The sequence below is a fragment of the Anser brachyrhynchus genome, assembly GCF_964034855.1.
Source record: "Anser brachyrhynchus genome assembly, chromosome: 13".
Taxonomy (NCBI): Eukaryota; Metazoa; Chordata; class Aves; order Anseriformes; family Anatidae; genus Anser; species Anser brachyrhynchus.
In genome coordinates this window covers 17,798,273-17,811,707 of record NC_137708.1, presented here as the reverse complement: position 1 = coordinate 17,811,707, position 13,435 = coordinate 17,798,273, and the positions used below count along the sequence as shown (strand labels likewise).

Genomic DNA, 13,435 nt, shown 5'->3' with positions numbered 1-13,435 from the left:
AACTAAAAGAGCAGATGCTTTATAAACTAAATTCCACGTGCTTTTTTTATTAGTACCAAGGACTAACTTTGTGTGGCCTTTCTTTATATGCATTAATTCTTCACCTAGAAAGGAAATAAAATTTCTTTACACGCTTCTACTATCAAATAATCCTGAGCAACTATTTCATTTTTTTAAACTTAATGTGAACAAATCATCATTTAAGCTCCTTTCTAAAGAGCATGCAGTCTCTTAAAGCTGACGTGTGCGTACCACTGTCATCTTCTGCAGTGTTTTCCAGGTGTGCCCTCCATCTGTGACAAGAAGGGAAGCACAGGTTCCAGGACTGGCAGTTGTGTAGCAGTGTGCATCTGGTAGTTAGAGCCGAAGACTTTTAGACAGACTGAGAGACCAATTTTAAGATGCAGTTGAGAATAACCCAGGCTTTGTTACTGTCTTTCAGAGTTGCTCGAGTGATTGATGGTATATAGTCCAAAATTACAGTCTCCAAAGAAAACTGTCCTCGTTCACAAAAATCTTCTCATGACAAAAGGCAATTTTGTTTTGAGTCCTTCAGAAAATCATTTTAAACATTTTTTTTTTAAGATGGATGATTAATGCTGTTGTACAGTTACTTTTCACTGTTTTAAGTAGTTATTTGAATTAATATGATGATGCCCTCTACACGTTGCTCAAGGGATCTCTCACCTGCATGTTTATTTTTTATGAAGCGGGTGATTTTCCTTAGCAGTAGTAGTTAATTTGAGAGTCAGGAGTTAATAAATTTATTGATGTGTTCAGAAAAACAGTAGAGATGCTAAAGGTGAGAGGATTGAGTTTCTGATAAATATTCAAAAGATCCTACAAACTGTAGAACGGGGACAGAAAATCTTATTTCCTCTTACTATCAGAAGACTGTTTTGGAAATAACGAGGAGATTAGAAAACAGTGAAGAGAAGCCTCTATCCTTTAACTGGGTTAACTTATGAAGAAGATAGTGCAGCTCAGCAGTTTGGGAAGCCGTATCTAATAGCAGATAAGGTATGATGACTCAGACATATCGGCTGGCAGATTTCGGAGAATTGATAGCGGCTGGGAGGGAAGCAGAGACAAGCAGCCGAGAGTGGTGACTTCTGATAGCGGTGGTCTGGGGGATGGCTGCCCTTGGCCCTGGTCTGGTACTTGCAGTTAGAAAAACACACTTGTCTTGGGAAATTGTAGAAACTGCAGGTGGAAAAAAAGAGTCTGAAATAAGCAACATGAAATGTGAGGCAATAAAGTGTTCATCATGAGGAGGTGTACCTGTTTAACAGAAACATAGGGGAAAAGCGGGGCCTTTTTATTACATTGAGTACATTGATACATGGCTACCAGTTCCTGGTGTCTGAAACTGCCTAGTGAAAATTCCCAGGGTAGTACACTGTATAAATTAATTATGAATACTGGTACACAAAGATCATGACGTGATCTGATCGTACCTGGTTGGTTTTCGGCAGAACTAATATAGGATACAGCGTGTGTGTGTGTAAATGTGTGAGGTTGATTTATTATAAGGTTTATGTAAGCATGTAGATCCGTCACACTCAATGGACCTGTTATTTACATTGTAGATTAAAAAAATACGTATATTATTTGTAGAGCTTTATATCCCCAGAGGTTATTATTTTTTAAATAATTAATTCAAGATTTTATTTTTTTTACCTGTTCAGCTTCGTACCTCCTTAGATTCTTTTTACAAAGTAGAATCTTAGTTTTTCCACTATGTTCATGTCATAGTAGCATTGCCACTCAGATTTTTTTGAATTTTTAAGTCATGTTTGTCTAGCTTAAAACAGTTTAAAATATATTTATTGTTTCCGTTAACACATCCTTAGTGCTTTGTCAAAAAGGCTGCACCTATGTGTTTGCTTTTTTTTTTTAAACACAATGTTTAATAAAACTACATCTTTTTTTAATTTTCTTTGATATTCCCCTTGTGGAACCAAATGTTTGTGCAATAATTGTGTTTCTCCTATAGGTATGTATTAATCGGGACTTACCATCTCTTCTTTCAGGCTTGCTGGACTAGTGTGAGATCTGTAGGTAACTTGAAATTTTACTTGTATTTTGACAGTGAAAGCAAGTTGAATACATTGGTGCAGAAACTCCATGACTTCTTGGCTCACTCATCGGAAGAATCTGAGGACGCAAATTCTCCTCCAGCATCATCTAAAAACAAAACCATAGGTAAAAAGACATTTTTGTTTTCAGTTTGAACATACATGTGATTTTGAAGTCAAATAGCTTTGTGTTGTGATTTCATTATATCACACTTCACTGGGGCAATTATGCCAAGTCCTAATGTGATTTAATCAAGTGGCGGTATCTTGATAAATATGTCTAGCCTTTGATGCAATATTTCGTTCAGTTATGAATGTTTTCTCAATGTGAATAGAGCTGATACTGGTGGTGTATTCTACCTTCTGGGAAATATGAGAAGGCAAACATGCACGTGGTTGCTGTGGTAGGGGTTCCATGTTCAGTTTTCCTCAAGGTTTAAGGGCAGTATTTTATTTCTTCTTCTGAAGTAAAGCTTCTGTGGTCCATGTAGTTGAGGAAGAAGTTCTTAAGGTTATGCTTCCATAATTACTTAAAAACTATTTCTACATTTAATCTGGAAACGTTAGAAAACAAAAAAAACAGTGCTATAATATGTCAAATTTGGTGTTAGAAATTTTTACTTACAAGTTGGAAATCAGTAACAAATTGTAAATGTTTTATTTTGGTTACAGTCATTAAAAAAAAGTGAAACTATTTCATAACAGTACCAAGTACAGTTTGTTTCCAAATTTAACTGGGACTGGGTACAGGTACACAACTTTTCAGACTCTGCTGTTCCATGAGCTAAAAATTGTGCTGAAATGATAGGGTGCAGGAGAATGAGAGTGTATTGGCTGTGCTATGGAGTTTATTTTCAAACTGTTGTCACAAGTAATGAACCTGTGTGTGCAGCTTTTCATTCAGTATTTCATCTTGAGAGTCTACTGCAATGTGGTGCTATCTGCCTTGTGTCAACGTCCGATTAAATGTTAACATTGGAGAAAGTATCCCACGAATAATTTCGTAAACAGAAGAATAAATTAAACTGATGGAGATGTACGTATTTCCAAGTGAGATTTAGCTGTGGAGTATACTGTTTTGAAAGAACTCTTTTCCCTTTATCCACTGTGGTTATGAAGTAGAATTTGGCTACTTGCCTCAAAATACAAATTTACTTTGAGACAGAGGTACGCTGACTAATTAATAGCAGACATGCTTCAGTGTTGTTTTTGAGATTTTATTTTTTAAAAAGAGAACTTATTAAAGTTGAAAAGTCAAGAATTAAATATTAGGAAATGCCAGAATTAACTGTGCAGAGTTACTTCCCCTCCCAGCTTTCTGTGCATAATTTTAATGTCTCTAGGAACTACACGATATATATGTATGTATATATTTTTTTACCACAGAATGCTTATTCAGTGTAAATACTGGACAAGATTGGGGCGAAATCAGTTGTTCATAGTCAGGGATCTCATTGTGTTCCAGAATTTGGAGGATATATAAATTATTAACTGGAGTGTTGTATGGAGAGAGGTGATGATGATGATGAAGATGGTTAGCTGTGGCTCAAGGAAGCTGGAGCATGTCATTGCCACACACACAGGTCAATTGAACACAGGTCAATTGAAATATGAAACAGTTGCCCGTTGAGCACTTGATCTTGTGCACTGCTGTGGAGTTAACTGTACTGTAATGCTTAGGTTGTAGGAGTGATAAGTGAAATTACACTGATATGACCCTGATTCTGGCTTTTCTTAATTTTTGAGCACTTGATTTTACAGCCTTAATAATGTTTCTTTATCCTCTCTGCATTCGAATCGGATGTCTCCATCTACATTGCGTGGGTGCCAGCAGGAGGATCACTGAGAGCGTAGGAGAGACTGACTTCCTGCTCTTGTTTCAAGTGACCAGCCCTGGAGCAACAGTCACAGGGGAAATCCTGTGCTCCCCTAGCCCTGGAGTGGATGGAGCATGTGCAGTTTGGTCAGCGCTAGGAGCTGGGAGGGGATGCAGCATGCTCGGTCATAATGTGGGGATGGCGCATGTACAGTCCGCTCACATGTAGAAGCTGAGATGAGGGAGCATGTTCAGTTGCTTTTGGGAACAGCGCACGGGCAGTCAGAAGGCAGAATCTGCAGACTTTATCTACCAGAATTGAAGAAACCTGTACTAAGCATATGCAAACTGTGTTATCTTCAATAGATTTAGTACTTGGGCAAAACTGGTCAAAAGTAGAAGTGACGCAGGGTCCCATCTCCAAAGGAAATGGAACCCTTCTGCCAGATTTCAGGTTCTCCCCTCAAAATGGGGGAAAGCCACTAATATTCCATACAGGAGATTTTATGTATTTAAAGGGGGCGGGGGCAGAAGCTTTGTTTATCTGTTTTGATTCCCCTCTCCAGCTTTGCATGCAGAAATGGCCGGATAATTTAGGCTAAATTGTTTGGCGACATTTTAGCCAAAGTCAAATACTCAGCATGAAATTTTCTATTTATTTATTTAACATAAAATACTATAGTTTTATTTTTTCCCCAAGAGTAAAGGATCAGGAAATAGTAAGTTGCAAGGCCAGCAGTCTTATGCTATTGTCACAAATGGTAATGATACTCATCCTGTAATTACACTATCACTATACTTGCATGTTTCTTAGTAGTGCATCTATTAAAATAGTGCTATTACTATGTTTTTGAGCAACTTTGTATGAGTATCATTAAACCACTGAACTAGAAACTCCCCTCCATCACCAGGACTGGTGGATGGAACAGATAGTCGTAAGTTACCTGTCTTTAGGTTTTATATTCCACAGGTACTAAGATCAAGAAATGAGAATTCTCTATCATACACTGATTTTTGTGTGCAGTTCCATGATTCTAGACTTAAGATGGTGTTTTTAATGTCAAAACGTGTAAGAAAAATACGTAACTTCTTAGAGTTTAAAAAAAAAAAATACACCAACTCTATTATCCTTGCATATACAGTTGCACTCTCATTTCTTCAACAATGGGAAGGCTCTCTTTCAGCCCAGCAGCAACTTAAAAACCTGAAAATAATTCCTGTATGGTTTCTATGAAATTTATGCCATGCAGTCAGCTGTGTTTTGCTGTTGTGCAAAGTTCTGTGGAAGTTACACAGTCATCTTTATTCACGCTGATGAAATATAAACAACACTATGAGATGCAATGTGAAGAACTGCTAATATTTCTTGCATTTCAGTGGATTCCTTTCCTTTCTCTCTGTAGGTGAAAGTAGAGAACCTGAGAGTAGTCCGACATCAATGGAGAACAACAGAGAAGAGGTAAGAATAAAAATGCTTTTGAATTTTAGTTGTGTGACTAGTACAGAATGTATGGTGTGTAGGAAACAGAGTTCACTTGGTTGCTGTTTACAATAAATGCTTAAAGAATGTTGTCAGAACCATATGCAGAAAATACTCTGTCTGCTGAGTAGAAACTTTAGTTGTAAAATACTATAAAATAAATTTAAAAGTAAATTTGAAATTCTGAATGATAATGTGATTTAGGCATATGCAAGCCATCTTGCTTCTCCCTCATCCCCATCTTTAAATTATTGAAATACACAAGTTTACTTGGATGATTTTACTGTTTTTTCTGATGTACAATAATTCCTGGGTAAAATGTCTCTAATGCACTTCAGAGAATTAATTTATGCTTACCTAAAGCGTGCAGTTGCGTTTTTGCTAGGAAACACAGTGTTGTTAATTTATTCAGACCGAGTGTATTGCAAAGTGACTTCTTTTTAAAGAAATTCAGTTAATATTTTTCTCCTTAATTCTGTTCTTTGGATTGTTTGTAAACAGACTCCTATTTAATTTTTGCTTAAAAGAATTGGTCTCCCTTGTTTACGCTCACACCATATTACTCAGATAACAATAGATGCTCATAGGGCTGTGTAAGCTACTGCAGCACTGAGGTGCTGTGAGGAATCCCAGTGACTTGTATAAAAAGTGAAAATGTGCAGCAGTACGGAGACAGGTGTGTGTGCTCAGTGTCGTTTTACACTGTGAGGTGAGTTAGACCATTCTTCTGTGCATTAATCGCGGAAGAGTTAACGTTGCGGTGAAGATGCACAGACTTAGAGGCCCCAGACCTGTTTGTGATTCAGAATGGTCATTGATCTGACCTGTTCTTTTCCCTGCTCCAGAAAGCTGAGAACTTGCAGCACGTTGGTGGGAGCTGACAATTGCAAGGGCAAAATTTCCTCAGTTTCATGGAGAAAGTGCTTGAGATGTGCAGTGTCTTTCTCTGAATGTCTCAATTTACAACAGCACTCTCTCTTAATTTCTCTCAAGATATATGGTTAGCGAGGTTTGTGAGCATTAGATTAGTGACTTAGAGTTCGGTTACACCTATTTTAAAACATGTTTGTAAAGGAATTACGACTCCTTGGAGTCTTAAGTCTGCTTAAACTAAATCTATGGGTTTTGGTTAACTGAACTGGCTTGACTATTGAAATTGTGTCACTTTTTATTAATGCTTCTGTTGATTTATTTTATTTTGTAAGAGCCGGTGACTTCTGAGATGTTTCAGTGGTGTTTGAGTTAATGTAAGAAGCTCGTTTTGTTGACAGGTGTCATGGTCATAATGCGGTGACTTTTTTTTCTCGTTTTTAGGGCAGCAGCTCTTCAGAAAGAACGAAATCCTTAGGATCATCACGTTCAAAAAGGTTGGTTTGGAAAATAAAAGGAAATAAATTACTTTCAATCATGTGAAAGTATTGCCAAGTCTTTGTACTATGCCAGATGCTTTTGGTGTATACCAGTTTAGGTCCACTAAGTTAACAGAGTTCTGGTAAAACAAATGCCTTATAGCACATTTACAATTCCAATAGTCTTTCAGGGTCAAGAAGCTAAGATCATAAAGTTAATTTTTTTAATTTATAACGAGATGACAAGATTATCCTGCAGCTTCAGGCTCTTCAGGACAAAGGTGCTTATACAATTACTTTACTCTTGCTCTTTCAACACATGGGATTCTCCCAAAAACATAAGCTAAGGCATACAGAAAAAAAGCTTTATGTACCTTATTAAGAGACTGTAGAATCAAAATGTGCTAATAAGTTGTCCTGTGCAGCAGCTGCCATTTGCTGCATCTCTGCATAATCCCTTTTTGCTCTTTGATGTAAAAAAAGTATGGAGTTAACTGTTCACAGTTTGAAGAAGACAAATTATATGTGACCTAAATAACAGCAGGCTTATTCTAATAGAACTCCTCATTTTTTACTCTCAGCTAATGCTCATTCAGGTTATGTCCTTCATGATTTTTTCCTTCATGATTTTTTTTTTATTATCCTAATATGCTGTGTAGATAGGTGAGCTCTTCTAAGTGCACAATTTGAACATCTTTCTTCTTAGTGCTCTGAAGCGGTATATATCTCTTTTCAGTCTCATATTTATCCAAGTTTGTTTATTGTATCATATCTGCTGGAATTAAATAACATTCTTCATTCTCCCTTTTTGTATTTGGCTTGATTCTGTATTTGCAAGTGTGGTTTCGTATTTGACTTTAATTTCTCCCTCATCTTCTGAATGCAGTCTCCTGACAAACTTTTTTGTTTATATAATTTTGGGAGTTTTGTTTTTGCTTCCTGTCTATCATTAAATGTAGTGTCCCTCATACACTTACCACACTGTGCCTGATACTGAGAAAAACAGCATCCTGCACTGACATAAGTAGTCTTTATTACCTTCAGTAATACCTAGGTATTACTGAAAATTATTGAAATTACGCCCATTTTTTTCCTGCCCTGACATAGTGTATTCCTTCATGTTAAGGTGTTACTTCTGAGTTACTTTTGTATGAAGTTCTGGAGACTGATCTCTATATTCAACAGTCAGCTTTTTAATTTCTTTCTGCATTTCCTTTATTTCATTGCAAATGTCTCTTCTGCCAAGCTGCTTTTTGTCATTTGCTAATATCTGTGTGTTCTCTTTGGGCTGCCTCTTAAACTTGGAACCATGTATAACGTTTCTGAGTAGACATCCACTTGGGTTTCATTCTGGCTTTTTTTTGTATTTATAAAAATGTGACTTCCTGTATACCTTTTTAAAAGCATGTGGAACACTGATATGACCAAAAAATCATACAGCAAATAATGTGAAACAAAAATCCTTTCTTAGTATATCTTTTTATTTCGCATAGGAGAGAAGAGTTCCTTGTCCTAATAAGAAAATTACTATACAGCTTACTTACTATAATAACTCAGAGCATCCCCCCTTGCGTTTTAAATGAATTAAAATAGAGGTTTCCCCAATTAGCATGGTATTCTCCTTGCAAAGTGCAAGGCTTACCTGTGTCACAGTATGTACTATTTGTCACAGCATGGGTTTTTTTCTGTCTATGCAGGAAACCTACAATTGTAACAAAATATGTCGGATCAGATGATGAACAAATCTTAGATGAGACTGTAAATGAAGATAATTCAAATGAAAACTCAGAAAATGATGTTGATATGAAAAGCTTGCCTAAAGGTAGTTCATGTCTTTCTTTGTATCTGAATTCAGCAAATTAGCGAAGATTATGATGCAGCGTAAATATTTAATTAGAATGCGCAAGTATTAGTAAAATACCTCTCATAGGTCCTGTTGGCTTTTATGTATAAACATACACATTCACATACGCATGCACACCCCCCTGCCCTACCCCTGCACCAACACTTAGAAGAGGAAGTCCTGTTTCCAAGCACCTTTCATTTTGAACCCAGCATACTGTAATACGTGGATATACCAGGATGTGCTGATGGCTTAATTTCAGATGTCTATGGCCATGTGTACAAAACCACCATATAGCAGAGAAAATACTTCTGTTCTTGGGTAGAAGTCTCAAGCTCTGTCACTTGCAAGTCTTACTTATTTTACTGTTCTGTTTTTGGAGGTTATTGAGAAATAGATCAACAGAAGTAAAACTGAATGTGGGGGGAAAAATTTAATTATTAGATCTATTTTTAAGCATCCTTTTAAATAGTTGTTACTATAAGCCTACATCCTTTTCTTCTTAACTATACCGTGATTTTGATTAATCTTCTCCATTTCTTACCTCTGAAAGTTACGGGAAACATTGGAGGTACTGCTACTGTTTACTCCATGAGTAGCAGTCATTAAAACAGTCACTTGAAAATTACTTTTTTCAGAATGTTGGATTATTTCCAGTGTCCTCACACCAAAAGTATTAAAACTAAGCTCTAAGTAGGAAAGATGTTTTTTAATTCACATAATTTTGATTATTACTGTTCTTTGTTTAAATAAAAAGTGATTTTCTGAATTTTACTAGGGTGAAAAAAGGTTTTGTTCTATTGTTCTTTTATTTATTACATGCTGAAATAAATTAACATGAGGGAAACTGGGTAGAAGGGGGAAGAGAGAGAGAAGAGTAGTTACTTTTAGGCTTCTACTAGGTTTAAGTGACCTAACCCAAGCTCTTTAGTTGCAGCATTGCACTGCAAATTCCTGTACTGAAAAATTCCCAGCAGTATGATAATCCACTTCTGCACATATCCCATCAGGGCAGAGAGCGTACAACTTGCTCCTCATAGCCTGTTCAGTCTTTGGCTTTTGTCCTACAGTCACAAAATGGACATAGTTTGAAGTGTGTGGTGTTTAATTTTTTGTGCTGTGAACACCTGTGCATTTGAAACTGTCAACAAATTGCACTTTTTTTTAAAGATACTATGTTGGCATTTATTTAAACAAGACTCTTGCACTTCATTTGGATGTGTAATGGTTTCCAATTTCTAAATGGAATTATTCTAGGTACAGTGGTTGTACAGCCTGAGCCAGTGCTGAATGAAGACAAAGATGATTTTAAAGGGCCTGAATTTAGAAGCAGAAATACCGTTAAAATGAAACCTGAAGCTCCCAAAAAGCGTGGAGGTAAATACAATTTAAAACATTTATTAAAACGGGTTTAAATTGCTGCTTATGACCACATTTGGTACATCTAAAAATTGTTCATATTTCTAATAAATTATCCTAAAAATACCTCCACTCTTCTGGCTTTTTGTTCATTAAGGATTCTAGCTGGCTGAAATTAGCCTCCATTGCTGCCCCTGCAATGCAGCAGTGAAAGCTAAGATTAGTTCTCATTACACTTCTTATTTTCAGTAGCTATAGGATGCATCATTAGGTACTCCATATGGACCCTTCTTGCTTTGTATTGAGAACAGTTGCTTGCTTGCAAGCAGGTGTTAATGGTTCCTTTTTTAAGGAATTATATTGGAACAGCATTGGTAAGGGAATGGTCACAGACTCACCAAGAAAATGATTGTGTTTGAGCAGGGGCACGTATAGACATAGCTACCAATCAGTGAGCTAATAAGAAAGCTGAAGCCTCTGAGAGAATTCAAAGGCTTTTTCTTGTTTATTTTTTTAAACTTGGGGGAAATTCCCCATTGGTGGGCCCTTCTAAAGATTATTTTTGAGAAGCTGCTTTGCTAGCTTGGTTTTTCATAACCTCTACTAAAACTCAGAAGAAGTTAGGTAGCTTCTAAGGATAACAAATTCCTCTCTCTCATATTTTTCCAAAACTTAAGGGGGTGAGGGGGGAGTTACGTACAAACTAGCCAATAAGAAGTCAGGTATTTTCTTTAATACTCCTAGCAGTATCTTAGTTCACATATGAGCAGCAGTACCCAGGACCCTAACTTTTCCCATTGTGTCATATGAGATACTTACTCTCTTTTAAAGTCATTATAATTTTATAAGTGTTATTTCTGTCATATGTGGTTGAAGAGAAGTAAAACACAACTGCGAGGAGATTTGCTTGTGCATACGCAGGGGGCTCATGCATGTGTTTAATCACATTTTGAGCACTAATGCTTTCTCTAAATTATTTATCTTTGAAAGTTCAGTTGTATTAATGGAAGACATCCTACTTAGCATGTAGGGAAATACTTTTTACAAGAGGTCCAACTGAAATCTTCAGGGCTATAATATCGGAAAGCTAGGACTTCTGCTTGAGTTTTGTGGACTGTGTGCGCATCCTCAGGACAATTCATAACTCGCCCTTCCAGCTTTATTTTTCTGACCCTAGAGAATTTGAGGGCCCTCATTTGTGTATGTGGACTGGTTACTCACGTGCTGACGCCTTGCAGAAGATAATTGTTTTGGAAGGAATAGCAAGAGTTTTAGACCATGCCTTTACCCAGGGCAAGCTCAGCTATATTTGTGTCACTGCTGGTAATCTTTGTATGACTTATTTTTAAAGCTGTCCCATATATGTGTTAAGCTCCTGTTGACTTTGACTGAAATGGAATAGGTAGTGCCTTCTCCTTTGTTGTCCCCATTTCCAGAACAGGAAGAGTAACCAGGAGAGAGTTGTGGCTACAGCCTACCTCAAGAACAGACGGATTAGGAATGTATCTAAACAGTTGTGCAGAAAAGATAGTGTAGATCCATTTATTCTGCACCTGCTGCATGCAGCAGGTCTAGTTAAATGACGTGGCCCTCTACCTTTCTCTTGCTGCCACAATGAGGTGCCTGGCCTGTGCACATGCAAGATTGATCATTACAGATTTAAGCAGGCAAGCATGTAGTCCCAGCTGCTTGACATCCTGAATTCTATGCACAGCATGAATACATAAACAATAACAAAAAAAATTAAAATGAAAAAAAGCCAATGCATCTTGTTTTTTGCAGACTGCATCTACACATTTTCATTAGGAGTTACGTGTCTAGTTTATGTTAGAAATATCAGTAGTAATGGAACTCTCTTGCCTTTCTAGCATCCAAATGGTCTTACCCAGTACTCTTAAAAGGCATTGTGTCAGTCCTTATTTGCAACTTTTGTGTCTGCAGAATGGTTATGGTTGTGTTTTTACTAACAAACTCATAGTTAGGAATGTTTTTTTTAAGTAGTTTCTCAGTATTAATGAATAAATAGTTGCTTCATTTCTTCAGACCTCCATCATTTGTAGTAGTAATGTGGTTTACAAAAGTTTGCCTCAAAAATATCTTTTTGTTTTCTAGTGCTAACTTGCAGATTTTAGGAAGAAGGCAGTATTTTTTCTGCTCAAATTTGTAGAGAGGGTGGAAGTGACTTGGGACTTGACAGCAAATAGCTTGTTCTCCCTCCATTTCTTATACCCATTAAGGACAGTGATGTTTGAAAAAGTCTGGGTAGGCTGCTGTGCTGCTTGATATAAGAGAAGGTGATCTATTTTTCTGAGTAGTACAATATGATGCATGTGTGTATTTGAGATTTGCCAGCAGCATTTGGAATAGGCACTTGAGCTTTTGAGGTCATATGGGATGTTTTGAAAATCTACAAGCTCTGCAGTACATGCGTGATTGCATGCATTGAAGTTAAAATCAACAAATACTGCATTCATAATTTCAGACCTGGGATTTTCACTGAATTGTGAGGATATATTAGCTGTTCTCACTGGACTGTAATCTATTTCAGATTGTGCCTCAGGAGCTAATAGCTAGTAGCTTGTATTCTGTATATGTTCACTCAGTTCCTTAACATTGTTCTATTGGTGCTTGGTTCTCATTCTGTGTAGTAGTTATTTTTTTATTTATAGTCTGTACTCAGACTATAACCATTAAGTTAAATATTTGAGGCAATTTCCTTGTACTACTTACTGAACATGACAGCAAATGGCAAGTCGCAGTTAAGTGTGTATCAAACCCCTGTCTACTTGATCCCAAATTAAGTTTTTGACAGCATATTAATTTAACGTATAAGCATTCTCAAATGATTTTCCTCCTTGGAAGCATCATTGCTGTTGAAAAGAAAAGAGTCTCATAGTATTAATTAGTTGGTTTAATAGCCTGGCAGAGAGCAAGCCTTCCAGCCCGAAGTTCACCGCCTTTGAAAGTGAGCTGAGGGATTAACGAGGGATGCTTTCTTGACCAAATGAATATATGGCACCAGAGTGGTACAGAACTATTGGAACAGTCAGCAAGATGTTGAGAACATACGTATTACAGCAAAACTGTGCTTTAAAAACAAGAAATCAAGAAGGGAACAAAAACTGAAAGAAGATTTTTCAGACATTGTTTATGAGCGTTACATATGCCTTCTGTAATGGTTTCCAGTCTTTTTCATTGAGAAACTAAAGCTGTGTGGGAAAGAACCATCATAATACAAACCGTGTTCATAAAATTCCATTTAAAGAATGAAAGAGGAAGGTTATACAGGATATCAGGGCTGCTTTGAAAGATTTTTAATGATGACTTGCATATTTAGGTGTTTTCTCAGGAGATGACCAGTTAATTCAAATTAGGTCTCCCAAAGGAAAAGATGTATCTTGATCCCAAGTGGAGTATAATAATTAGAGGAAAATTCTTTCAGTCTTTAACTGGTGAGCAGTGCAGAAACATCTCTCTGACACTGAGTGGTAAAGAATGTAACAGGCCAAA

At 36.8% G+C, this 13,435-nt stretch overlaps 1 protein-coding gene across 6 annotated transcripts in view; it reads left to right on the top strand.

Annotated features, from left to right (window-relative positions):
- Positions 1-13,435, top strand: part of ATRX (ATRX chromatin remodeler) — an 86,106-nt gene that overhangs the window by 8,387 nt on the left and 64,284 nt on the right. For 2 of the 6 annotated variants that reach the window (XM_080553916.1, XM_080553915.1), the window contains exons 2-6: positions 2,093-2,205; positions 5,298-5,353; positions 6,689-6,741; positions 8,421-8,545; positions 9,824-9,943. In XM_080553916.1, coding sequence (XP_080410042.1) covers positions 2,093-2,205; positions 5,298-5,353; positions 6,689-6,741; positions 8,421-8,545; positions 9,824-9,943 — 467 coding nt within the window. Of the gene's footprint in view, positions 1-2,092; positions 2,206-3,909; positions 4,042-5,297; positions 5,354-6,688; positions 6,742-8,420; positions 8,546-9,823; positions 9,944-13,435 lie in introns of those variants that run through there. The other 4 variants (XM_080553918.1, XM_080553917.1, XM_080553919.1 and 1 more) reach the window with 4 other exon arrangements.